At 45.2% G+C, this 27,719-nt stretch overlaps 1 protein-coding gene across 6 annotated transcripts in view; it reads right to left on the bottom strand.

Moving 5' to 3' along the window:
• Atp6v0a4 (ATPase H+ transporting V0 subunit a4) overlaps positions 1–27,719 on the bottom strand; it is a 76,899-nt gene that overhangs the window by 10,719 nt on the left and 38,461 nt on the right. For all 6 annotated transcript variants that reach the window (XM_085840731.1, XM_085840736.1, XM_085840735.1 and 3 more), the window contains exons 8-15: positions 25,829–25,911; positions 24,953–25,046; positions 21,686–21,898; positions 18,884–19,034; positions 16,331–16,470; positions 14,096–14,253; positions 6,531–6,624; positions 461–579 (exon numbers count right to left, since the gene is read on the bottom strand). In XM_085840731.1, the coding sequence (XP_085696857.1) occupies positions 461–579; positions 6,531–6,624; positions 14,096–14,253; positions 16,331–16,470; positions 18,884–19,034; positions 21,686–21,898; positions 24,953–25,046; positions 25,829–25,911 (1,052 nt within the window). The remainder of the gene's footprint in view (positions 1–460; positions 580–6,530; positions 6,625–14,095; positions 14,254–16,330; positions 16,471–18,883; positions 19,035–21,685; positions 21,899–24,952; positions 25,047–25,828; positions 25,912–27,719) is intronic.

The following is a 27,719-nucleotide window of genomic DNA, read 5'->3' as shown; positions in this document are numbered from 1 at the left end:
AGGTAGGGGGAACACGAGGGGTTCAGCCCCCTGCTGAACCCTAAGATATTTTCTGGTGAAAAGCACATACTTCAACAGACTCTGCATGACAGAAACAAAGATGCTCCCGATTCTGACCAACTAGCCCACCTCAACTCAGCTCAAGCCAAGACCCACAGGGAAGCCACCTGCCACACAAAGGCTCAAGGGTAGCTCTGTCTCTCTTCCTCATCAGTGCCATCAGATGAGCAAGCAGAGGGTGAATAAGGAAGTTCACACATAGGTAGAAGTTGGCGTATCAGTCCTTGTGTTCTTGTAAAGGACCCAAGTTGGGTTCCTAGAACTGTGCTAAGCAGTTCACAGTTACCAGTGACTCCAGCTTCTGGGGTCCATGAGCCTGCATTCACGTGTCCATATCCACACCCAAATGCACATACACACATACACATAATTTAAAACATTTTTTAAAGAAGAAACTCACATGTGATTGAAGAGGCTGAGAATAACACCAAAAATCATATGAGCGATTCCCAGGATAACTGACATCTTCATCTTATAGGAGTTTAAAAATGTGAGCTTGTTTGAAGCCAGGTTCCAAATCTGGGTAAGAAATGTGACAAGAAAGACATGAGGCAGAACTGAGGAGGCCTGGAGGAGCTGGGGCTACAGCACAGAAAGCAGCTACAGAGAGCTCCTCTGGGGGCAACATGACATCGGGCTCAGAGAAGGGAAAGGATGAGCCTGTTGTCACTGCAGCTGTGGTGACAGTGTTAGAAGCATTGGTGCCATTGATCAGATAGCTAGATGCTGGAAGAAATCCAGAGATGAGGACTTCTGAGATAGCTCAGTGAGTGAGGACACTTGTTGCCAAGCTTGGCTTCCTGGGCTGGTTAGTTTCTGTCAACTTGACAAACTAGAGTCACCTGTTGCCTCCAGAGATTGGCCTGTGGGACATTTTCTTCAATAGTGATTGAAGGGGAAGGCCTAGTCCACTGTGGGTAGCTCTATTCCTAAGCATCTTGTCCTGGGTTGTATATTGGAGCAACCAAGCAAGCCAGTAAGCAGCTCCCCTCCAAAGCCTTTGCTTCAGTTCCTGCTTTAACTTCCTCTCAATAACGGACAGTGACCTGTGAGGCTAAATAAACCATTTCCTCTCCAAATTGTTTGTAGTCATGGTGTTTATCAAAGCAACAAGAAGTAAACAAAAACACAACCTGGATTCTATCCTTGGAACCTGTATAAAGGTGGAAGAAGAGAACCCATGAAGCTGTCATCTAACCACCTGCTACATAACTCCCCTCACAAATTACACACAGACACACACACATACCACAACACACATACACCACACACACCCCACACACACACATACCACACACACCACACACACACAAACACACAGATACACAGATGCGCACACACACACACACACACACCACACACCAAAAGATACATGGCTTACCTGTATCATGTACATGCCAAATTGGAAGATATTCTGAAATACTATGGAGAGTCTCAAACTTGCCTCAGTCTAATGGCCTGCAAAGTGTTGGCCCAAGAATGTATCTCAACTCCTTTCTAATAATTGCCCCCCCCTTTTTGAGTTCATGGAATAATTCACATGGCAAAGCATTTCCCAGAACCTTCTTGAGTCATTTCTACAATCAGTTGTCAAAATCACTATGGATAAGACATGGTTCCTGCCTTTCATTCGGTCTTGGCACGTATTCCAGCCCTAATAGGCAGGGGCTAGTCAGGGTCTCACCCTGGCTAATGGTCCCAGTACTAATGTCCTTCCTTGCCACAGAAAGCTCACTAACACCATGGTTTGCATTCCCATTCAAAGTCCTCACTCGTACCCTCAACCTCACAAGAAATTCAAGGACATCCCATGTGCCTGTGAGATGCGTCATCTTAAAGGAAATCCACACAGCCTTCTCACATCCATCACAAGCAACTTCCTAGTCATGCAAGGGCAATCTCCGGACAAATCCAGATGAGTAATGGGCCACCTGGCCTGGTTCCTTCTGATATGGTTTGAGTTTAACTAGATGCTCTGCCAACAAAGATAAACACCCTCCCTTTAGAGTTACTGTGCCAACCCGCACACATTGCTTGCTGATGTTTAAACTGCCCAATTGTCTGTAACTGCGCCAATTTCCCTCATACTCCCCACTCCTTTCCTATATAAACCCCTAACTTTTGAGCCTTAGGGTCGACTCCTCTGTCTCCTGCGTGAGATACATGTCGGCCCAGAGCTCCGTCATTAAACTGCCTTGTGTGTTTGCATCAAGACGGTTTCTCATGATTCCTTGGGTGTGCACCATCTCGGGACTTGAGTGGGAGTCTCCCCACTAAGGTCTTTCACCACCTCCTCTGTTCCTGGCACAGCTACCTGGCATCTAGGCTATTCCAGACTTGCTCTCTGACCCTGCCATCAAAGTGATCCATTTCTACAACATCAATCAGAGTGTTGAGGGTAGGCTCTTTAGTACACTAGAGATCTAGCCAATCAGATAAACTACAAATGCCAACAGGTTAAGTACCTACCAGGCATATATCAAGCCCTTTAGATGTACTGATCTCATTTAATTCCAACAAAGACTCTCTTAAATACAAATATCCCAGTTATAGAGACAAACTTACAGAGAATTCATTATAATCTCAGAAAGAAACAAGTTACCAATGTACCTCAAAAAAAAAAAAAAAAAGAATAAGGTAGCAACTGATATGTATCATGTTTATGACTAGACTGGTCCATCCACTAAGCAATCTCGGGGCTCTGGTTGTCATACCCATTCTACAGGTGACAAAATAGGCACAGAGATGTTCATTTATTCAAAATCACAAAGCCAATGAATGGGAAAAACCAAGATTCAGACACAGGTAGCCGAATTCCAGAACAGCCGAATTCTTAACCACCATGTCCCCTCTATGGAGAGTGGCTCAGTGACAGAACACTTGCTACTGTGCACAAGACCCTGGCCTCAATCCCCTTACTGAGCAAGGAAACTGAAAACACCTTAAAGCTGCTCTGCTATGATGAAGGCTAGGCATTTTATGATCCAAGTCACAGGAAAATGCCTAACACAGTGAATGAATGTGTTAAGGAACCTTACACTATGTAATAATGATTAAACCCTTCATCAGTCTCTGGTTCAAACAGCAATCGAAACGTAAGGACCATGGCTGCCAGACCTGCTGCTGTCTGCAACATTTTATATTTTGTAGATTTTAAATTATACGTATACAATTTTAGGACAAGCAATTGAATTGTTTTGTTTTGTTCTTGTGGTGCTGGGGCTAGAACCCAGGGCCTCCTGTGAGTAAGCTCTAAACCTTACCAGTTTCCCCTTTCTTTTGAGCATCCTGCCTCTCTCTCTCACCCTGATGGTCTTTTTCTTCCCTTTCAAAATTGTGATCAAGTGGCAAAATTGCACAAAGGATAGGACTCTAGGCTGCTTGGCTGCTTTTATTTCCTTCCTCTTTTTTAAAATTGCTTTCCTATTACTTGAGAGGCTGGGGAGATGGTTCAGTGGTTAAGAGCGCTGGCTGCTGGCCTGTGAAGTTAACAGGTAACAATGTAACAGGTTTAATCTGGCATCTTCACATGAATGTGTCACTAGGCTTTGCCCTACTTCATTCCACTCCACCTGTGTCTTCCCTGGTGCACACCAGCTCCCACTCTGCCTGGTTCCCTTTCTTCTCAAATCATCCTCACTTGGATTCCATTACCATCCATCCTGCTCAGGTTTTTGTTTTGTTTTGTTTTGTTTTTGGTGTTTGTTTGTGTCATCTTGACACAAACTGAAGTCATTTGAGAAGAGAGAACATCAGCTGAGACAATGCCACCAGATTGTCCAGTTGGCATTTTCCTTATTAATGGCTGATATCTGAGAATCCAACCCACAGTGGGCACGCCAGCTGGGGCAGGTAGTCCTGATGGTGTAAGAAGTGTGACTGAGCAAGCCATGAAGAACAAGCCAATACAGATTCATTCTCCCATTGCTTCTGCTTCAGTCCCTGCCTCCAGGTTCTGGAGAGCCTCCAGGACTGGAGAGCCACTGCCAGGTTCTTTCAATGGCACACTGTGGTGTGAAAGAGGAAGCCAAATTAACCCTTTCCTCTCTAAGTTGCTTTTGGTCATGGTGTTTTATCATAGCTATAGAAAGCAACCTAAGACACTCTCTCCTCCCCACAACCTCCTTAAGCTCTCGTTTGTTCTTTTCATGATTCCCCTTCTAGTCCTGTCCCCCCAGCCTCACCCGAGACACACACACACACACACACACACACACACACACACACTTTAAGTCTAGGCTTTGCAGAAGAGAAAGTGAGCAGCATTGGTCTGTCTGCAGCAGGCTGGTTTAGCCTGACACAGTAACTTCCAGTTTCATCTGTCTTCCTGCGAATGTCATGATTTCATTTTTCTTTAAAGCTGAATAAAAATACCACCGTGTAATGTGCGCCTTGCTGAGCCTGGAGAGTAGAACTGGACAGATGGGGTTCACTGACAGTTGGGTGTGGGCTGTGCAGGAAGAGAAGGTAGGAACAATGGGATTCAAAGCAAAGGAAAATCACCAGACCCTGACATCTCCCCCTTGCCAGCTTCCTGGCCATGGCATCCTGACCAATGAGAAAGCCTTCCGCTGTGCAAAGGCAACACATGGAGCTGGAGAGAAGGAGTGTGGTCAAGAGCATGTGCTGCTCTCACAGCGCTCATTCCCAGCACCTACATCTGGCTTCCACCACATGCAACTCCAGCTCCAGGAGACCCAATGCCTCCGCCTTGCTAGGGCACCTGCACTCACATAGGCACATGCGTGTGCACACATGCACACATGAACCTGCGTTCACACATGCACAGACACGCAGAATCAAAAATAATAATAAAAGTAAGACCTTTACAAAATATCAGCCACTCACGTTTGTCTTTTATGTTTGCAGTTTACAACTGTCTTGCAAGGATTTTACCTGTTTTAATAAAACTTAGAATGCAGCAGCTGGGACTGAGCGGTAGGGTCTGAAAACCCCTGGGCAGTGCTTTCTGCTTTCTTGGGTGAGGAGAGGAGAGCTCAGGGAAACTGGACGAGATGACACGCATGAGGGAGGTGACTGAGAGGGAGGTGACTGGAGAGCCACTGCCAGGCCGTGCTCTCAGTTGCTGAAGCTGAAACTGGCCACTCAGGCTGTGTTCCACACAGAGCTGAGAATGACATTAATCAAGACTACCGGAGGCATGGTTGATTGGGAACACAACAGTGACACCTGGTGGCTGTATGCACTGGCTTTATGAGAATGAACCTCTGTATCCATTCACAACTTGGGTTTGTTTTTTTTTTTCCCCCTCAGAGATCTCATAGTGTAAAGGCTTTGGAAATGCCACATCTAGTTGATTGAGAGAAACAGCAAACAAATAAATCAAAGGAAACACATCTCAAAATTCCACAGGGACCTGAGTTGGTGAAGTGTTTGCCAGGCACGTATAGAATCCAAGTTTTAATCCCAGAACTCATGTAAAAATGTGTGGTGGTGGTGGTGTGTGCTTTTAGTCCGAAGCAGGCAAAGACAGGAGGGTCCCTGGGGCTCACTTAGCAAGTCATAGGTTTCAGTGAGAAATCTTGACTTAAAACACAAGGTAGGCTGTTCCTAAAGATATACCCAAGTTTGACCTTTGGCCTGCAAACAAGCTAAAATCATACTTTACAGTGTAAGATGTTACTTACCCACTGCAAGAAAATACCAAAGTAGGATGCTTGATCAAACTATTAAGTAACTTATTTAATATGTGTGTGAATGTGTGTGTATACACACACACACACACACACATATATATATACTTTCTAAGCAATCAACTTGTGTGTGTATGTGATGCGTGTATGTGTGTGTGAAACAGAGAGACAGAGACAGAAAGACAGACAGGCAGGCAGACAGACAGAGAGAGACAGAGAAGAAGAGAAGGCACGCATGTCTTCAGGGACTATCCACCATCTTGTTTTTCCTTTTTTGAGGCAGGACCTCTCACTGGCCAAGCCACCTGGCCCCATCTCCTGATAGTTGGGATTCCAAGCACATACCACCATGTCTAAGATTTTGTTTTGTTCTATTCTTTGAGACTGAATCTTGCTATGTAGACCAGACCACCCTCAAGTTTATATAGTTCTCCTGCTTCTGTCTCTGAGTGTTGGGATTAAAGGTATGCACCACCATGCCCAGTCCATATCTGGCTTTTGACATGAAAGTTCTGCAGACCAAACTCAGGTCCTCAGGCTTTTAGTACCAAGCACTTTGTCAGCTGAGCTACCTCTCCAGGCTGCAAGGGTGCCTTGAAAGCTTGTTATTGCCAGCAATGGGATAGCTGCTGGAGAGGGAAGTGGGCAGGAACCTATATAGGAAGTAGAGTCCATGTGCGGCAGAATTCAACTTCTAGACACAGTTCTGCCTGTCATGCAACCCTCTGAGTTTATCCCACCTCATCCCCAGTTTGTTGTTTCTTCTTTATTCGGAGATCTCAACAACACATCATCTATACCGGAAGGAATTCTTACCGGATCAATCCCAAATGGGTAGGGATTCCCAGAATACACTCCTGGGATGGCTGGGTCCAGCTGCAAATATGGACTGTTTTCCACGATATGAGTACTAAGGAAACAAAGTAGAGAGACAAACATGATATAAAAACAGTCAGGTACAGAAACACTATACTGACATCAGCCATGAGCTTGGATGCCAACCAAAGCCCAGAGGCTGGCAAGGTGGCAATTTTGCTCACTCAATGGCTCCATATTTGGTCACAGAATAGCTACTATGTATCAGGTACTACCCTGAACCCTAGGCTTCTGAAATTACTGTCTGGACCACAGAGGTTTACAGCCCAAGTTTCCAAAGAGCCAGAGCCCTGCCTGGAATGCAGTCAGGAAGACCAGAAACTGTAACATGTCTGATGAAGTGGTGCTGGGTGGAGGGGTGCAGTCAGTAAAGGGCAGAAGTGGGAGGTCTCCCAGGGGATATCTAGGCCAGTCCTTAAGGACAGATGGAATGTTTACACATAGATCTTGATCTCTGTAAACTCAAGCCCCCCAAAAGATGGTGGGGGAGAGAAAGAAACTATAATCATTGGTCAGGCTCCTCAATGAACATAGAAGATGTGTCTGCCTCCTCCAACTCTTGTCCCACAGTGCCTAGGTTACAAATTTGTACTGCCATGCCCCACTTTTTAAGTGGATGCTGGAGATCTGAAGTTGAGTCCCCATGTTGGTATAGCAAGTGCTTTCTTTACCAGGTAATGAAGGTCCCCAGCCCCACCCACCCACCCCCTTTTTTCATGAGACTCTATAGAAAATCCAGGGAATATGTATTTGAAATAAAGAAAAGAAGATTGACCACTGTAACAGAGCACCCAGGAAACTCTCTCCATGCCGCATCACTGTGCAGTGGTCCCAGGCTTAGGGCATCTGGAAGCTTATTTGGGACACTAGTGTGTAGCTTCCTTACTGGGGCATCATGCACCCAGCCCCAGGGACAAGGCTTATTGTCTCCAGACACCAAGTGTCAGAGAAAGCAGGCCCAGGACCCAGGCTCTGCCTAGCGACCTAACTCTTAACTTTGCTCTGCCTCACTGAGAACAAGGTTCTGCCTTTCGCTAGCTGGAGCGTACAGCTGAGCACCTGTCCACTCTGACTCCAGAGTGTCTGAAGAGTCTGGAGCTGGGAAAGGAGCCATTTGCAGGTTCATTAAAGAAATACACTCCTACCCAGGTCTGCAGAGCAAGAAGTTCATTCACACTACAGGGAAAAGGAAATTTCGTGTAGTTTTGGGAAATCATACATATTTAATATAGTTCAAAATTAAGCCCTTCTAGGCTTTTCTTCCGATGCCTATTCATCATAAAGGGTGGGGTACAAATACAGCCAACCATCTGTCTTCAGTTTTAGCCTTCATTTTTCTTTATTATATTGCCATCCTCTACACCAAGAGCCCGGGCCTTCCAGAGAAACCAAATGAGATCTATGAGAACTTCCACAACTCAAGCTAAAAACTGTCACCATCTGGCCTGGGGATGGAGTTGGTGGTGGTCCACTTGCTCATACAGGGACCTGATTTCAGTTCTTTTACTAAAAAACAAAACAAAACACCTTCCATTCTCTCCAGAGAGCTCATTTATGAATGAGAAATGTCCAGCAAATAAAATGCCCCAGAGAAAGCTCCCAGAGCTAGTCTCCCCAAATGAGGCTGCTTGCCTTTTCTCTCCCTTTTATGTCCTCTACAGACTTGGCTGAACAAGTAAAACTTAAATAGGCTGGGCACAGTCAGGCACACCTTTAATCCCAGAACCTGGGAGACTGGTATCTCCAAATGTTAAAGGACAGGGCTGTGCAGTGAGACCATGTGTCAGAGACCATCCCGTGAGAAAGTGATCCCCTCTCAAATCTCTTTAACAAATCAAATGGCCTTGTGCTAAGAGCTGGTTGCCACCCCCTTTCCTCCCTATTCCCTTCCTAATACCTAAGGCTGTAAAGTTGAATAATGGTCCCCTCTTCCTTATCTCTTCCTGAGTTCCCATGACATCCAAGGACATGAGTTACGCCTGAGCCCAGCCTGACACCCAAGGCTGTCAAGGAGGATCTATGTTCCAGAGATAAGATGCAGAGTGCCCGCAAGTTTGGCGCCTGACCTCAGCCCCCATGTCAGCAGATGCCCACTTCTTTGTTCTTTGTATAATTCCCCCTCGACCCCTCCCATATTCTCCGCGATGTATGCTTTAAAAAGAAGGCACCTCAGCTTAATAAACGAGACCTTGATAGGTACAATTCTACTTGGTCTCCGCCTCTCTTTCTTTTCCTCCCATTTCCTTCCAGGTTCTCGGTCCCCCTCGCACCCATGAATAACTGAATCCCGCGGGACGGGATAAGTGGCACCCGACGTGAGGGCGAGGTCCGGATCGTAATTCCTAATCGGTGGAGGTTCCAGAGAAGTTCGTCGCGACCCCAACAATTCAGAAGCAGTGAAGGACCCTTTCCGCTGCTCACGGAAGAGCGAGAAGTCCTTGGTGAGTGAGTCATCTCCACTTCAGGTTATGGGAAATAAGCTATCTAAAGAGGCAGCCTTCATCAAAGGCTTAAAGGTAGCTCTCAGAGAAAGAGGAGTACGAGTAAAAAAGAAAAATTAGATTAGACTTTTTATTTTCATAGACCAGGTATGTCCATGGTTTATTATAGATGAAGCAGAGACACATTGTAAAAAATGGTGAAAGATAGGTAGAGACTTAAATGATAAACTAGCTAATAAGGGTCCCGATGCGGTCCCTACAACTGTCTTTTCTTATTGAAGAGTAACTATCAAAGCAACCACTGTGCCTCCTCTCCCTTCTCTGGATGTATTCCCAGAAGAAGGAGATAAGGAAGTAGACTCTAAACATGAGAGAGAGAAAATAAGTTTTAGAAAAGCAGTTATCCCCTGTTTGAGACCTTTTAGCAAAAAAGAGAAAAAAAATGAAAATAAGCTATTTCAGAGCTCTCCTGGAAACAGAAGGAAAACGGGAGACGTCCTGCTTCCTCTCTATCTCCTATGGAGATATTCTTAGCTCTGATTAAGATATCTGTGTCCCTTTGAGACACCAAGTTCTATTCCCTGTCTGTCTATTGTCTGTTTTTGGTGCACCAAATTGTCCATATATTTGTCAATTCATGTTTGTTTTTGTTTTGTTGTTTGAATGATTGTTGTTCTGTGTTTCATGTTAAAAAATATAAATGGTTAAAACTTTATCTGCTGGCTGTACATACTTTAATTTAGTTTAACTTGTTTAAAAAGCAGTCTCAATTTGCATAGCACAAACTGATAAGTTAGCTGCACTGTGGCTAAGAGCCAAGTACAGCTAAAAAAGCCCTGCTAAGGGCCAATTACAAGCTCTTAAAGGGGCAGGCAGCCTTTTGCTTGTAACAGAAAGTTAGCTTAAAATTGAGAACTCAGGGTTGGAGTCATTCTAAACAGTACTAACCCCCCAAAAAAAAACCAGGTCTTTAAAGATACTTCAAAATAGGGATAATCTTTGGGCCAGGACTCTGACAGAGTGTTCAGATTGAGAAAATGTTTGCGTTTAGGTTGATGCTGAGCTCAGAGGAGAGCAGCCTCAGCGCGGCTTGTGTGGCACTTCTTAGAGCCTTGTTACAGACCTAGCCAGATGTTGTTCTAAATAAAGTTTAAATTCAACGTTTATAAAAGGTCAATCAAGCTGTGGAATTTATCAAGACATTACGATTTGACTTGCCTACTTTATATAAAGTTATAGTGTAGAGTTTGCTTATATATATAAGTGTCTTTTCCTTGTTCCAAACAGCCATTAATTTAGTTATTGCAGAATATTGATGTTTGATCTATTACATACCATCATATTAAGTAAAATTAATAGTCATTATCTTAAAATAAGTTAAAGAATGTTTTTATGCATGCTCCTATATCTTCTATAAATTCATGCATGCATGCATCCCATTTACTGTGTTTAAAAAATAGCCTTTATATGAGAGAAAAGTATATGTGAATTAAATCACATGCTTATCCTATTTCAGCACAGATAATTAAATTGTGTGCTAAAGATGGTGTTTAAAAATGTTGAACAATCAAACTTTAAGTTGTATATTAATAGTCAATATTATATCTCAGAGCTTGCATTTGCTTATGCGACTTATAAGAAAAAATACTGTTCCTTTAAGAAGACTGTTTTTAGACAGTTAAGAAATTGTCTTGGGTTGCCTAGAAAAGCCCCCCAAGATTTGCTTTTATGTTGTAGAGGTTTACATAAAGCTTTAACTGTTAAAGATTACAGATAGCTCCTAAAAAAAAAAAAATACAAACTCAAGATCCTTATAATTATTTGGGTTTTAGACTTACTGATCAAGCTGCTTTTCTCTAGAAGATAGTTATTCTCAAAGCAAACTTAAGGAGTTTCTCTTATTTCTGACTATTAAATAAATAAATTATACACATGTGACTATAATAACTTTTCAAAAATTCTAGTTACAATCTCTCTTCAAGAGAAACAATTGAAAGTTTAACTAGTCACTGTCCATGTTATATTAAAACCAACTATAACAGTCCAGTATTTAAGTGGTTTTGTCAACAATTTTATAATTCTCAAAGACAAGGTATTATATAACTTTAAAAACTCTATCTTCTTTAAACAAAAAGGGGAGAAATTATACCCCCATACACATTATTTATACCCCCATACACATTATTTAAATCATACTTTTATTTTTAAGAATTTTAAAATTCAGATGTCTAAGAACTTAATAAATGCCTCATATTATCTTAAAACTAGACATAATCATGTCTAGGTAAGATGATAAGAATCCACTCATTGACACCTGGCATAAGCCTGAACAGAAGGTTATTATGGGGGAAAGAGGGCGGTGTTTCTGTTTTATCCACAGAATACTGCAGAAACATGCTAGCTTCCAGAATGATTCCTGTAACAGACTGACCTGTGAGTTCATGAGTGCCCTGGCAGTGATGACAAGAAAGCTGTGTTAAGTGCACAAAAAAAGAGGAATCAGAGAGAAACAAGAATATTGGTATAAAAATTGGTTTTCTACTTCTCCCTGGGTCACTACCTTGCTTCCCACACTTTTGGGACCTTTCTTGGGTATTTTGCTGCTTTTGTCTTTTGGCCCCTGGGCCTTTAAAAAACTAACCAGTTTTGTTAAGTCACAGATTGAAGCTGCTCTAAGTAAGCCAGTTGCAGTCCACTACCATCAGCTGGATATCCAGGACTCAGACGAAGAAGATCCTCCTCCCACCGAGACAGAAACTGCGACTCGTCTCCAATTTTCCACCCTTGCTGCTAATGCAGAGTCCCCTTGGTTCCTTAAGTTTTGGAGACAATAAGGACGAAGAAGGGTGACCTCCAGCTCCTATTATAGCTTAAGAGCCACAAATTGTGGCGTTACAATTGACATAATTCTTGTAGAGGCCTTACTGAGTCTGAGGTTGATAATTCTCCTATGAGAACTGCACAAAATTCAGAATTGTGCATGCTGGTTCGTTAAAAATGCGAATCTGGTATGGGCCCAGCATGGGTGCAAACTAAGTATTGCAGGGGAAGGTCCATATAGACCATTTCTGAGTTCCCTGAGAGACAAACCCCGTTTGGAAAGAGGTTGGTATCTGATTTCAGTTACAATTAATAATTTTTCTAAGGCTCTGCCTCACCTCCCCAAAAGATACCAAGAGCCACAAGTGTGGGTCTGTGACAGCACCCACGGGAGGAATCGGGTCAATGTCCCCCCAGCCATGGTAATGCCCGCTCATCTAAAGATGAAGAGATTATTTGATCACCTCAGTTAAGTGTGGCCTTATTAAATTTAATTCAAAAGGGGGAGATGTCAGAGACCATCCCGTGAGAAAGTGATCCCCTCTCAAATCTCTTTAACAAATCAAATGGCCTTGTGCTAAGAGCTGGTTGCCACCCCCTTTCCTCCCTATTCCCTTCCTAACACCTAAGGCTGTAAAGTTGAATAATGGTCCCCTCTTCCTTATCTCTTCCTGAATTCCCATGACATCCAAGGACATGAGTTACGCCTGAGCCCAGCCTGACACCCAAGGCTGTCAAGGAGGATCTATGTTCCAGAGATAAGATGCAGAGTGCCCGCAAGTTTGGCGCCTGACCTCAGCCCCCATGTCAGCAGATGCCCACTTCTTTGTTCTTTGTATAATTCCCCCTCGACCCCTCCCATATTCTCCGCGATGTATGCTTTAAAAAGAAGGCACCTCAGCTTAATAAACTGAGACCTTGATAGGTACAATTCTACTTGGTCTCCGCCTCTCTTTCTTTTCCTCCCATTTCCTTCCAGGTTCTCGGTCCCCCTCACACCCATGAATAACTGAATCCCGCAGGACGGGATAACCATGTTTCAAAAACAGAAAGACGGGAAGTAGAAGGGAGGGGAGGGAAGAGGAGGGGAGAGGAGAGGAAGGGAAGAAGGAAAGGAATGTTATAGCACTCCCATGAAAAGAGGAGGAGAAAGAGGAAGAAGAGGAAGAGGAGGAAAAGGAGGAGGAGGAGGAAGAGGAAGAAGAGGAGGAGGAGGAAAAGGAAGAGGAAGAGAAAGAGGTAGGACAGGAAGCAAGGCTGTAACTGTGTTGTTTCTGTCTCTCTGAAATCCTCTCTCCCTAGATCCACAACCCTGCAGTGTTATATATACTTCCAGTCTGACTAGCTGCTCAAACAGCTGTGGAATGTACATGGGAGGAACAGAGTGTGGCCTTAGAGAGCATCTAGGTCCCTGCTTCTATCCAACTGTCTTCTCAGACCCTCCACCCACCATGCTGACTCTGTCAGCCACAAGCAATCCAGGATACTGGCAATGCAAACTCATGATCTCCTCCTTGCTCTTAATACTGAACTCCAGCTTTCCTGAGCAGCCTAAGAAATGCCCTGCTGCGGGTGGCGGGTGGCGGGGGTCGGGGGGCAGCAACACTGAAAGCTGAGTATACTTCATCACCTGTGCCTGCCTTTTTAATGCCAAGTCTTCACTCCTAAATCCCTGGCTAGCAAATCTCCACACGAGAGCAAAGCCCATGGCCGACCTCACCCTCTTGGGTACGAAGCTACTTCCAGGATGCTCAGTTTCTAAGTGCCGTACCATGGTCACAGAGCCTGCTGCATGGCACACCCTCCTCAACATGTATTTAATTGAGCTGGAATTGGACAAGCTATCTCTCTACCACAACCAGTGCAGCGGCTGGGTTATCTATTTCTATCTATTGCACAAAGTAGATAAAATGGCTACAGGGACTGTGGAGCTGGCCTAGCAGTTAAGAGTACTTGTTCTTGCAGAAGACCTGAATTCTATTCCCAGCAACCAAACAGCAGCTCAGAAAAGTTAGCTATAACTGCAGTTCCAGGGGATTCAAAGCCCTCTTCTGTCCTCTGCTGCATGAACATATTGTACATATATGTGCATGTAGGTACATCCATACATGTAAAATACTAATAAAATTTTTTTTTTAAAGACTGGCTTATTGGGTAAAATTTCAGGGGCAGCTGTGGTCAGAGCCATGAGCCCTGAGGTCTTTGGATGGCCTGCAAGCATGCCCTAGCAGGCTATAAACTTACTTCCACGTGCCGTTTCTGAACATAGGCTGGACACTCCAAGAGGAGCCAAAGATGTTAAAAGATTTGGAGAAACAGTCGTTGTAGATCAAGCCGGTGTAGATGGAGAAGATACCCATGAGCAGGATCAAATAGCGCCCATTGAAGAAGATGTTCCACATCTGGTCCAGGAAAAAAGGGTGAGTGTCAGTGGCTCTGAAGTGATACAGGAGGGGAGAGAGACATGGGATATGTCCAGCATCAGTAGTGTGGGGGAGAGATGACATGACTAAGGCAGACATCATATTCCTACCCACACGAGCTTATGTAGGTCAGCCAGAGAACCCTGGGCCTTTATTCACTGTGCAAACAAAAGCATGTAAGCCTCACGTTCTCTCTTTCCACAGAATGGATGGCTGTGAACACTGAGGCCTCGTCTACTAAGTGAACTGGCATGCTGTGGTCTCCAGCACCTCCAGGAGATAGGCCCTGCGCTGGCCTCTGTCCTATCATCACAGGTCTGTATGCCTTTGGGGCTTTGTCTTCACAGAGACAAAGCACAGATGGGCTTCTGTCTGTCACATCTGCTAGGGAAAGCAGCTTCCTGGGGTACTGGCTGTGGATATCATTCATTCTAAGAGCTGATGACAAGTCCGTTTGCAATTTTAAATGTCTTCCATGGAAAATGACCTCTGTTAAACTTGTTATGGAAGACTGAATTGGTCACAAGACTGGCTTATGATTAACTCACAGTGACATCATGGCACTCCTTCTAACCAACCCAGCATGTGCCAGAGGTCTGTAGCCATTCTTATAGTCTGGAACATAGCTAAGGGCACGGCTCCACTCTGTCAACTGTATGACCAAGAGCTTATCTGACATTAACCATCACAGGCACCCGGGGGCCTCTATAGTCACAATACTATGGAAGGGGACCATGCCAAAGGCAGTGAGAAGTGAGGTACCACCAATATCCAGGACTCCTTGGGGTTTCTTCAAAGTTCTGCCATGAACAAAATATTCATGGTACGATATGATAGGTTTTAAAGGAAGTTACAAATAATGTGTGATTCTCCATGGCAATTTTTGAAAAGTACATATTTGTAGACAAGCACAAACACACAGAATGGAAATATATTCAAAAGCATTCATCAAGATCTTTCTCTAGGTTTCTCGACTGTAATCTGACACAATTAACACATATTGCTTTTATAATCGGAGTAAAGAAAGTTTTTAAAATATTAAGAGGAGGCTCAGTTTAATTCCAGCGTTCCAGAGGAAGAAGTAAGCAGATCTCTGTGAGTTTGAGACTAGCTCCGATTATATAGTGAGATCCTGTCAATAATAATATGATAATAATGGTGGTGATAATGATGATGGTGATGATGATGACAATGATGATGATGTAACAGGTGTAATAGGCCTTAGCACACACAAGGCCCTGGGTTTGTTCCCCAATACCTTCAACCATCAACAAAAATCACTGCTTTGAGTTTGTCTAGCATGCAGCATAAACCTGGCATAGCAGTGCATGCCTGCAATCTCAGATCTCCATAGGTAGAAGCAGGAAGCTCAGAAGTAAAGGGTTATCCTTGACTATACAGTGAGCTTGAAGCCACGTGTGGATAGATGAGACCCTGTCTCAAAAGGATATAAATAAATAAACAAATCAATAAAATTTAAAAAGTAAAAGCCAATGTCTTATAATGTCACAAAAAGAAAAAGAAAAAAAGATGTGTTCACTACAGCAAGAAACCCCACACTGATTAAGAGTTTTATGTTGAATTGGGTTATTTTTATAAATATATGTTATTCCTTATAGTGACAATCACATGCATATGTTTAAAAAGATTGATTCTTACAGTTATTTCTTATGTGTGCATCTGTGTGAGCACATGCCACACATGTGCAGGTGCCTGAGGAGGTCAGAAGAGGGCGGTAGATCCCCTGGAGCAAGAGAGTGACCGGTGCTGGGGAACCACACTCAGCTCTTATAGAGGAGCATTAGCACTCTGAAGTGCCAAGCCATCTCTCTGGCCCTCACATATACATTTTGTGTCTGTCTTTTGTTCAAAACAGGGTCTCAGATCTTGGTCTGGCTGTCCTGGAACTGACAGCCAGAGTAGCTTTGAAGAATTCAGAGATCCTCCTGCCCCTTCCTCCCAAGGGCTCAGGTTAAAGGCGTGAGCTATATCAAACGACCCCTCGAAGTTACATTGTAACATTTTCCCTCCCAGAACATTTGCTGGGACCACCCACCTCGTTGGTGCTCTTCTGAGCCAGCAAGTGCCTCTCATTTAGGACCATCCACAAGGCTGCCATCAGCATCACCATTCCATGACCACAGTCTCCAAACATCACAGCGAACAGGAAGGGGAAGGTGATGATAGTGTAGGGAGCTGTAGGGGTGACAGTCACAGAAGCTGAGGCCCCGAATGGATCCCCACACTCAACCAAGTCTTCCCTAGGGAACCCCCTCCCCTCCCCATCTGCTGGCAGGTTTACACAAGCCTTCCTGATTGTCTTTCCTCCACCATCTCCACACAATCCAGGCTTGGTTCCCATGTGCTTGAGCTAACACGTGAACACAGCTATCCTTTCTTGGTTTATGCCAGCGCTAAGTCTTATACAGTGATTGGAGCTTCTCCCTGTCACAAAGTTAGATGCCACTGTGATAGTTGATTTTGACCTGCTTGCTGAACTAGATTCCTGATGAGAATGAGACCCTGAGGTCTCTGGTCTAACCACTCGGTCAGTCCCTTAATGGATTCCTCGGATGGTGGCTTTAGGAGAGGGTGAAAGGTAGAACTCAGGATCTCAGGCCTTGTCTGCTAAATAAGGGATTGGAAACCACCAGGCTACAGCCTGGGGCATCTCTAGGGGACAGTTCCTGAGCTGGCCTCCAGTGTCTGTTCCTCCAACATAGGTCAGATCTGTATTCATCTGAGGAAGTAGATCGCTGTTTGGGACTTGTGCTGGCTAGTTTCTGGGTTGTTTTGGTCAACTTGACACAAGCTAAAGTCATCCTGGGAAGAAAAAGTCTCCATCAGTTTAGTTAGTAGGCAAATCTGTGGGCATTTTCTCATTACTAAATAATGTGAGAAGGCCCAGCCCAGGAATCAGTGCAGCCCTGGTCAGGTGGCCCTGGGATACATAAGAAAGTAAGCTGAGCAAGCCACGAGGAGCAAGGCAGTAAGCAGCATCCCTCCATGGTCTCAGCTTCAGTTCCTGCCTCCAGACTCCTGCCTCAAGTTCTAACCCTTCTTGATGAACTACAATTGTAAGCTGAAATAAACCCTTTCCTGCCCGAGTTGCTTTTAGTCACGGTGTTGATCACAGCAACAGAAATCAAACTCGGACAAGACTCTACCTTGCCCCGACCCCTTCCCACATCCCCAATTTCTCAGCTCTCTTTTTTCCTTCTCAACCTGCCACCATGATGCTCTGAGCCCAAGGGACCAAGCGGCCTTAGACTGAGCCCTCTGAAGCTGGGAGATAATGCATCCTTCCTCCCTGGGGTGGCCTGAAAGACTAATGTTCCCATAGGCTCACATATGTAGACACTGGGTCCCCCAGTTGATGACGCTGTTTGGGAAGATTGTAGAACCTTTAGGAGGTGGAGCCTTGATGAAAGAACTGTGTCATTGAGGCATGGGCTTTAGGCTTTATCGCTGTGTCCCACTTCCTGTTCTCTTTCTGTTTCCTGTGTGCAGCTGACAATGTGATCCCCGGCTTCCTGGTCCTACTGTCATGCCTGCCCACCATGCCTGTTGTGTACCATGCCATAGCGTACACTCTTTCTGGAACCAAGAAATAAAATAAAGCCTTTCTTCCCTACATTTTATCACAGCAACAGGAAGTACTAATCAAATCCCATCTCCAGGAAGCTGTTTATAGAGGTATTTGGCCAGTGTTATAAAAGTAGCTGAGACAGAACTGGAAGCCTGTCACTAACTTCTATATTCTTTCAAGCGCCATCTTTGGTCTGTCTCCACTACAGACACAGCACCAACAGTTATCCACAGGCATTGCAACCCCATGGGGCCCCTGCATTATTGGTCACAAGTTGGAGAAGACTCAAGCTGTAGAACTGCACTGTTCTCTGTGTGGCTACAGTCCATCTGGTCTACCCCTCTATTTTACTAACCAGGCCACTAGAACTGTACAGCACCAGGCACTCAGGATCTATTCTGCTGACCCAAAGTCCTGTGTATCCTGTCTTTCTCACACCATAACTTCTGGATTGTAAAGATGCTAAAGGGTCCTGGCTGACCTGGAGACGGATAAAAGCTAGGGTTGGGGGCTGGAGAGATGGCTCAGTGGTTAAGAGCACTGGCTACTCTTCCAGAGGTCCTGAGTTCAATTCCCAGCAACTACATGGTGGCTACAACCATCTGTAATGGGATCTGATGCCCTCTTCTCGTATGTCTGAAGACAACTACAGTATACTCATATAAATAAAATAAATAAATAATTCTTTTAAAACTAGGGTTGGCTGCCATTTAAAAGAGCCAGGTGTGGTATGACACACCTGTAAGCTCAGTGCAGAGATGGAAACATGGGAGTCCTGAGTTCAAAGCCATCCCAGGCTACATACAGGACCTTGACTCTAAACAAATATAGATACAAGGACAGGTAAAGACAAAAACCAAATCTTTCATGAGTCAGCATTTACAAAAGACAATACGGGAAATTAAATGAGTCGTCGAGTGTCATGGTATAATTGGATTCGCCTCCTGCATCTACTGAGAGGCACACCTTAGTAATTTTCAATTCCTTGCTACCCCATTGTATGAGCCACCAGATCCTTACCTGGGTTTATCTCTCGGTAGCTACCTACGCCATACGCATCAACAATGTTCTGGAAGCCAGCTGTAAATTTATTCGTCCTGTTGAAGGTGGGAGGGTCTGTTTTAGTTTCCACTTCTGTCATGATGGGGACCATGGAGGAGCCACTGAGTTCCTGCAGAAAGAACAAAGTGACCAGTGCGCATGGAGGAGAGCTGATTGCTGGCACTAAGATCTGGACATGAACTTGGGTCATCTCCTGACCTTCCAGAGAACTATGAAAGGAAATGTATCTCAATGCTTACCTAATATCTCTTACATGAGAGTATCAAAAAGGCGGAGCCCATCCTGGTTCTCTGGCATCTTCCCCCATCCCCAACACACGCGTGTGCACATATACATAATATGTACACACACACACACAAACACACACATAGCCCTAGGGTCTCTACTCTCCCTCCTCCACCTTTTCCTTCAGAAACTCAGCCACTTTGCTAACTCATCCTTATCTTTCAAGGTGGCATAAGCTTTCTCCCACATGTCTTTTCTGACTGCCCAGTAGGTTTTCCTGACCCAAAAGCTCTAGAAAATCCAGCTGCCTACAGGTGAATCACCAACTTGCCCCAGCTAGGTCCTCCTTGTCCCCTGCCATTCCCCAGATCCTCCATTTCCTCAGACTCCTGGTCTGTCCTGTCTGACTTAGTGGCCACCATTCCAGATCAGTATTTCTCTCTCTGGAGTCCTGGCTCCTATTCTATGGGTTGCCACCCTAGTCGGGCCTCACCATCCCCTCCAGCCTTAGTTCTTCTGCTGACTTCACCCACCCACTCTGCCCAGTCATGTCTGGGATAAAACAAACCAAGGGCATTGTTCTTCAAAGCTTCCTATGGTCTAACGAGTGAAGTCAAAACATTCTCAGAGGGCAGGCTTCTGTGCAAGGTTGACTTAATCCTCCACTGCCACCTTCATAACCCACTTCTCATGGAAACTAAGATTTCAAAGCCACCTCTCACAATTCTCTGTGCGCTCCATCCCACCACTCCACATCACCATGGCAACCGTCAGAGGTGCTTTGAGTGGGACTATACCAACAACAAAGGTCTTTAAAGAGTTTAGTCTCGGTTCCCCTGATGTTGTCAGGAGGTACACCTCAAGGCAAACCCATTTTAGAGATGAAGGAACTGCGGCATAGCAGAGTTAAGCAACTGTTCCAGGTCATAGAGCAGATGGAGTGGTTTCTCACTGTGTTCTTGAGGAGGAATGGGAGTCACCTCCTTAGCAGCAAGGCCTGAAGCCTTCACTCCTTCTCATACACACCCCATGGCAGCTGACACAGAGGCTGGCAGAGGCCACAAGGGATTATGTTGATGGTGATGACAGTATCCAGGATCTGTTCTATCTTCATGCTTCCCTCTGCCTCCTACCCACACAAGGCCTTCCACTCCTGTGTGGGAAAATGCCTGTGACAACCCGGAGGACTGAAGAAACTGCTCTAGCCAGCCTCGTAGGAAGCTTAGCTTTATTGTGACACAGGATGACTCTACACTGAGACAGGGTCTCCAGTGTCACAGAGCTTCCACCTGCCTCGCCAAAGTCTTCCCATCTCCCAGCTGGCTCCCTCTCAGTCAGATCAGCTTTCCTCCACCCCAGTCCTCACCCCAATGGGGTTCACCATCCTATTACCCCATGCCATGATCCAAGCAAGTGATCACATTCTCCAGCAGGAACTCCAGCTCTCGTCTCCACAGAGCCCATTCCCGCTTGTGGCTCACTCTGGCCCCAAGTATAGTCCCGTGAGGCCTTGCATGGCATGAGACACTGTCTTGCCTGGGCTTGGATGATGCAATTATCCTCACCTATCAAGTACCGAGTGCCATCCCTCGGGCACTTTTTGGGCTGGGGCTCACTCTTTCATTGATGAGGACAACTGGTGGTTAGAACCAGTTTCTCTCCACAATGTCCCTCACTTTCTTCACCCACCATGCACAGCTGCCTGAGACTGGGCACTCAGGGGCGTGTGTATTGTCCATCTCTCTTTCTAAGAAGTCTACTGTGGCAGGGCTATGTTTATCCGGGGGGGGGGGGGGGGGGGGCGGGGCTCTGGATCAAGTGTGTTTGTGTAGCAGATGAACAATCAGCTCTGTGTGTGTGTGTGTGTGTGTGTGTGTGTGTGTCTGTGTGTGTGTGTGTGTCTGTGTGTGTGTCTGTGTCTGTGTGTGTGTCTGTGTGTGTGTGTGTGCATGCCCTCAGCTCTGAGGCTGGCACACTGATGAGCCATCTGTGCCTTTGAGCTCTTAATACAATGGGCCTGGTTGTTTTCATCTCTCTGGCTAGCCTGTACCTCTCTAGGGTGATAGCACCCGTAATCATATTGTGATACCTGTTACCACACCTGACAGAGAGGCGGCACATAAGCACTCAACATGTATTTGCCTGTTCTTCAACTGCTAGAGAAAAAACAGATTATCTTCTGTGTCTTTGCACTGAGTCAAGAATTGAAGGCTGGGAACATAGCTCAGACGGCAGAGTGCTTGCCTACCATTCTATAAGTCCTGGTTCGGTCTCTAGCACTATAGAAATCAAGTGTAGGAATGTATGCTTAGAGTTGGAAGTTCAAGTTTATCCTCAACTACATAGAGAGCTTGAGACCAGCCAAGAATACATGAAATACGGTCTCAATTTTTTAAAAAGGTACTGAAGGTACAAGAGAGAGTCAGTCCTACCACAAAGCCACCTGTGAAGTTCTCAGTCCCAGAAAGAACAAGCAAGGGACTGGGGAGGCTGTATGTGACTTGCCTCCCATCCCCAGCTGCCCCTGCCTCTCACCATGCCTTGCTCCAGGGCCTTCTTAATGTGTCTAGTGTCTGCTACTGGGAACCAGATCTCAGCGATGATGCACTGCTGGGTGACGTCAATGTTGCACATGTTCAGCACGTGGTAGACGGCCTTCATCTTCTGAACTTTGATGACCCAGGAGTGCCAGTTGGCAGCTGCTTCCTGCAGCAGGCGCTGTCGGTGAGACTCTGTTTGGGTAATGACCTGAGCAGAACCAAAAACAGAAAAACAATGAACGCTCATGGGAGTATTTGATGCAATGGCAAAAATGGGGGTTCATCTGCCATAGTGGCTTCCCCTGCCCTGAGAAGAGCATGGTCTTCCCTAGCCAAGGTTAGAACTTACAGGCAAAGACCATATCTTCCTTTCCCCTAAGATCTCCCTCCTGCTAGCTCTTTGGGTTAAACTGTGTATCAAGTTAAGATGAAGCCATGCTGGATTAGCCTGACCCTGGATCTAGAGATTAAGGCACACAAGAAGCACACTGTAGGAAGCATTCATTGATAATAATGGTGTGTCCACTAGCCTAGGGCATCCTGTCCAGTGGCCACCAGACAAAACAGGAAGGTTCCTCCCTAAGCCCCCTCAGCAAGAACCCAGCCCAGGTGGCACCTTGATTTTGGCCCCCTGGCCCCCAGAAAGAACTGTGTGTGAGAAGCAACGACAATTTGTCTATCCAATTTGTCATCATTTGTTACAATGTTCTCAAAACAGACCAAAGGGTCTCTGTGATAGTCAGTCCATAAAAGCTAAGAGAGCTCATGAACTGGCAATTTGGCATGAGTAATAGTCACTGGATAGAATTAGACTTCATGTTTTGACAAATAAAATCGGGTCTTCTTTTTCAGGAACCTTTCTTATGTGGCTATTGTGGCATACTATAAAAGACACATTGTAAACGTAAGACTTATAATACACAGGCCCGCACGTGGGTCTTGAAAGGTCATTGGGAGGTATAATACAGCCTGGTCCGAGGATTACCAGGAGACAGGACCACCTGGCACAGATGAAATGTTCACAGACTTTACAGCAAAGCTTACCCTAACATAAACACAGTCTACTCTCCAGGAAAGACACACCTGCAGGTTGGAGAGATGGCTCAACATATAAAGTTGCTTGCTGCCAAGCCTGACTTCCTAAGTTTGCATCTCAGAGCCTATATGGTGGAAAGAACCTACTTTTACAAGTTGTCCTCTCTCCTGCACATGCCGTTAACACTTGTGCCCACACATGCACACACACACACTGACATACATACACACATATACACACACTCACAGACATACATACATACACACATAGACACACACATTCTCTCTCTCTCTCTCTCACACACACACACACACATACACACACACACAATTCAAAAAGAAAAATCCTTCTAGCAAAAAATGGCAAAAATGGGGGTTCATCTGTTCTTCTGCTCTGAAAAGATCATATGATCATTTTGTCTCCCAGTTGGTCATTATGCCCAGTGACACCACGTGTGTCTGTGATGAGAATATTCAGGAACAGCAGCAGCATGGAAACTGGTTGTTGAAGTCAGCTGAGCCGACTTCTAGCCAGCCAGTCACTTGATCCCATAACCATACATGCCTGCTTTCATAATTTGTCTCCCCCTGCCAGAAGATGCTGCCAGATGGGGTGTGGGGTTTCAGATTCATCCTTGGGCATGGCGGGACAGAGGGGGAGGATCTGGCCAATCACAGCTTCCCAGATCCCTGAAGACAATGCCCAAGCCCCACTGTCTATAAGCACAGCCAGCCTTATCTCTTCCCACCCTCCTCACAGTACATTCCTGAGGCCCACACAGTTTTCATGAAAGAAATCCCTTGAAGGAAACAGTTTCTGGGACAGTGGCTAAAAAGGAACAGAGACATTAAATACATTAAATACACACATTCTGGGACAGCAAAAGTGTCTGCTAGCCAAAGGTTTTTAAAACACGTGTGCAGATGTGGTGGCATAAACATGTAACTCCATCAGTAAGGCTGAAGCAGGAGGATTGGCATGAGCTCAGGACAAGCCTGGATTGCATAACAGATAGTAGTAGCTTTGCCAGGGCTACACAGCAAGACCCAGTCTCAAAAATGGGTAATTAAGGGGCTAGAGAGATGGTTCAGCAGTTAAGAGCACTGACTGCTCTTCCAGAGGTCCTGAGTTCAATTCCCAGCAATCCCATGGTGACTCATAACCATTTGTAATGGGATCTGATGCCTCTTCTGGTGTGTCTGAAGACAGCAATAGCGTGTTCATATACACGAAATAAATAATATTTAAAAATGAATAAATATAACCTAATTTCTAAACCCACACAAGGAAGATTTAAATTGTGCTGGCCTATCCAGTAGCCACGAGAATTTAGATTTAATAAGAATTAAGCAATGACTCAATTAGTAAAGCACTTGACAACTGAGTTCAATCCTAGAACCCATCTAAAAGTGCCGGGCACTGTGGGATATTCTTGTAATCCAAGGCTTGGGAGGTAGAGGCAGAAGAATCCCTGAGGCTTACTGGCCAGTCAGACTTCCTAACTGGTGAAATCAGGGACTCTGTCTCAAACAAGGTAAGTGGCATCCCGGGGGATAATATCTGAAATTGAAATTGTACTCTGGCTTCTACACATGTGCACATATACACATGCATGTGCGTGTGTGTGTGTGTGTGTACAAAATTTAAATAGCAATCAAAATTCAGTCCCTTAGTGAAACTAGCCAAATTTCAAGAGCTCAGCAGCCACCTATGTCCCATAAGTACAGCACTGGATAGAGTAGGCTGCAGAGAAACTGTCACATGGAAAGTTACAATGAGCAGTGCCTATACAGAATATCCCATCAGATACAGTCCCAGCCGACTTCACCAGCCAGCTTCCGTGCTGCTGCTGCTCCAGCGCATCTTCATCACAGTGGTTAATCGGCGTAACAGTTTGGTACGGGCAGACTGGTTGTTCCACTCAGTTGGCTGACAAGTTGGTTGCAGACTCATCAGGCAAAGGTTGGCCATGAAGGGCTCCTTTCATCAGCTATGGGCGGCTGCCTTGAGGTAAACGAGGGTTGTGGTCCATTCTAAGCTGTGAGCAGCATGTGACAGACATGCAGAATTGCCAACCCCCACTCCCTGAACGCTGCTTTCTAGTTGTGCAATCTGCTGCAGCTCCAACCAGAATTGCATAGCAAACATTCCAGGCAGGGGCCTGGGGACTGGATCCACATTGGAAAAATAGAGGCCATGGGCTCACGGCCTGAAGCCCTCACTCACGGTGATTAAGTCTTCCAGCCTCACGTTGACACTGGTCAGCATCTCTCTGCGCTCGGCTGCATGCTCCGGGCAGGGGTAGATGGTAGCACGAAACCTGTGTTAAACACATTAAAAAGGACACACATGAGTGACTACAGAAAAGCTTCTACAATCCCTTTGCTATGAGGCCATCACTTGACTCAAATGGCTAAGCCTTGGCTGAAACGGCCTCCTGTGTGGTCCTTAGAAAATGATTCACAACAGCTGGGCACAGTGCCTCCTGCCTATAACCCCCGGCACTTAGAAGGCTGATGAGACGGGAGGATTACAAGCGCAAAGCTTCTTCAGAGTGAATTTCAGGCCAGCCTTGGTGTATACCGCAAGGGGAGGGTGCCTTCCTAGCATGAATGAGGTCCTGGGTTCAATCCCCAGGACAGCACACACACACAAACATAAGTAACATCAACATTGTTCTACAGAAAGAGCTGGACCATGGAGATTACGTTTTCCTTTTCTATTTGCTGGTTTTTTGGTGTCCGTGAATCAAATCCAGGGTCTCCAGCATGTCAGTCAGGCAAGTGCCCCACCACCATGCTGTGCCTCCCATTCAGCCCACTCAAGCAGCAAGCTAGAGTAGAACAACAAGGTATAACCTGGACCAGGCTGTGTCGCTCGCTACTTTGTTACCTTGGTAACTGGTTAGTTACCTTCTCCCTGTTCCTATGCTCACAACTATTGACAGTCGTTGTGTCTTCAGCATCATTTAAAATGATCTTCTGGAAGTTACTCTAAAGTCCTAGTCAACTTCAAAGAGGGCCCAGTCACGGGCATTCTGCATGGCACAACTCTTTATCCACATCCAACCCCAGTCACCATGACAACACGACCGTCTCTCACCCGTCACAGATCTTCTTGATTTTCAGCCTGAGCTGTTCTCCTTGGTAAAATATGATGAATATATTCTTTTTAATTTCTTCTTTCTGGAATATCAGAAAAAAAATTATTTTCCTTCCTTCTTTCCCAGAGTTGGGGGTGGGTGACCTGTGTAAACATTCCACCACTGAGCTATACCTAGCAGAACATAAACTATAAAATCTGAAAGCCCCAAAGTAATAGGGGTACTGCTTGCTAATCAAGGAGGCCACAGGAGCATCTAATTCTGCTCTCACCCCCAGGAAGAAGAGCCATGCTCACACCTAAGGAAAAACCTCAAAGAGAGGCTCGGGTATTCCAAGTATCAAAACAGCAGTAGCTAGCAGGGCGTCAGAAGCAGCTATAAACACCTGCATGTTACAGGTTAGTCTATGCCTGATACTTAGCAAAGGGAAAGCTGTGGCTAAGTTTTGACTCACACAGCTGCTGACTAGGTGCTCTTAAGAACACTGTAGGCCGGCGGGTGTGGTGGTACACACGCCTTTAATCCCAGCATTCAGGAGGAACTTAAATGTTTCAGGCAGTCAGGGATAAGCAGTGAGACCCTGCTCAAAACAAAGGAACAAATGAAACACACAAAAGCCATTGCTTAAAGTATGTTTCAGACTGGGGGTGTAACTAGCTCAGTGGCTGAGGGTCCACTGGGCTTGCGAAAAGCCCTAGGTTCAAACCTCAGCAATGCAAACACAAAATTTGTTTGTAACAATGCAAATATGAACGGACACAATGCTATCAGCTTGTTGTCGCTGCTTTTCATTTGAAGGGATAAAGAAAACCAATAAAACACGTTCCAATGAACTTATCACAGCACTTGGGACCCTGGACTCAGGTGCCACTTCAAAGAGATGCCACTTGTCAGGCCCAGAAAGTGTCATGAAAATGTCACACACTCTTCAAGCCAATGAGCCTTCCTTCCTTGGATTCGTCTTACAGATTTGATTCATTAAGAAGTAAAACTCCACATGCTTAATCCCAGGACTAAGAAGATGAGGAAGAAAGTCTTGAGTTAAAGCCGGCCTGAGGATAGCTACACTGTCTCAAAACAACCACCCAAAGGTTAGGAGCAGAGACACCATGGAGGGTAACCAGAAGCAAGCGTCCAGAGATACATCCTGAAGGTCCCGTCACCCAGCATCCTTCACAGTAGCACCTGTACACATGATCGCTTCGGTGGCTTCTCAGAGGAACAGGTTAGAGGTGTTCTGGAATTTCTGCAAATGCCTACTTTACACTATTTCCAAACATCTTCCGCGTATGGAAGCTTGCTGGCCTTTTCCTGAACGTTGAGGTCATCTAGTCTCTAGATCTGCTAGAATCAGGTATCCATTCTGACTTCCTGGCACCTGCTAGGTGACCCTTCGTCCATGATCCTCTTTCTCCAGATAGTCCCTTTATAAATACTCTCTCCCTCCATGATGACTACATTGTCAAAACCTAATTCTAAAGTAGCAGTTCAACACCACAATTTAAAATAACCATAGAAACCGGGTGTGGTGCCCATGCCTGTGATCTTAGCACTTGGGCACTATAGGCAGAAAGATCAGAGGTTCAAGGCCTGTCTCTGCTGCATGGACAATTTGAAGTCATTCTGGGACATGTGAAACTCTACCAAAACACATACATACACACAAAGAATAAAGGATGCACAGGATTATAGGTAGAAATTTTCTTATTATTTTAAGTGAGAGAGAGCAGAAAAATCATTTCCATATAAAATTATAACTGTACTCAGGAGAGAGAGACAGGCAGATCTCTGAGTTCAAGGCCAACCTGCTCTACAGAATGAGTTCCAGGACAACCAGGACTACACAGAAAAACTTTATCTTGAAAAACCAAAAACAAAAAAATACATAAA

Source organism: Mus caroli, unplaced genomic scaffold (genome assembly GCF_978045245.1).
Source record: "Mus caroli unplaced genomic scaffold, Mus_caroli_1 scaffold_7, whole genome shotgun sequence".
Lineage (NCBI taxonomy): Eukaryota > Metazoa > Chordata > Mammalia > Rodentia > Muridae > Mus > Mus caroli.
The sequence above is the reverse complement of the archived record's forward strand: the minus strand, read 5'-3'. Positions and strand labels throughout refer to the sequence as shown.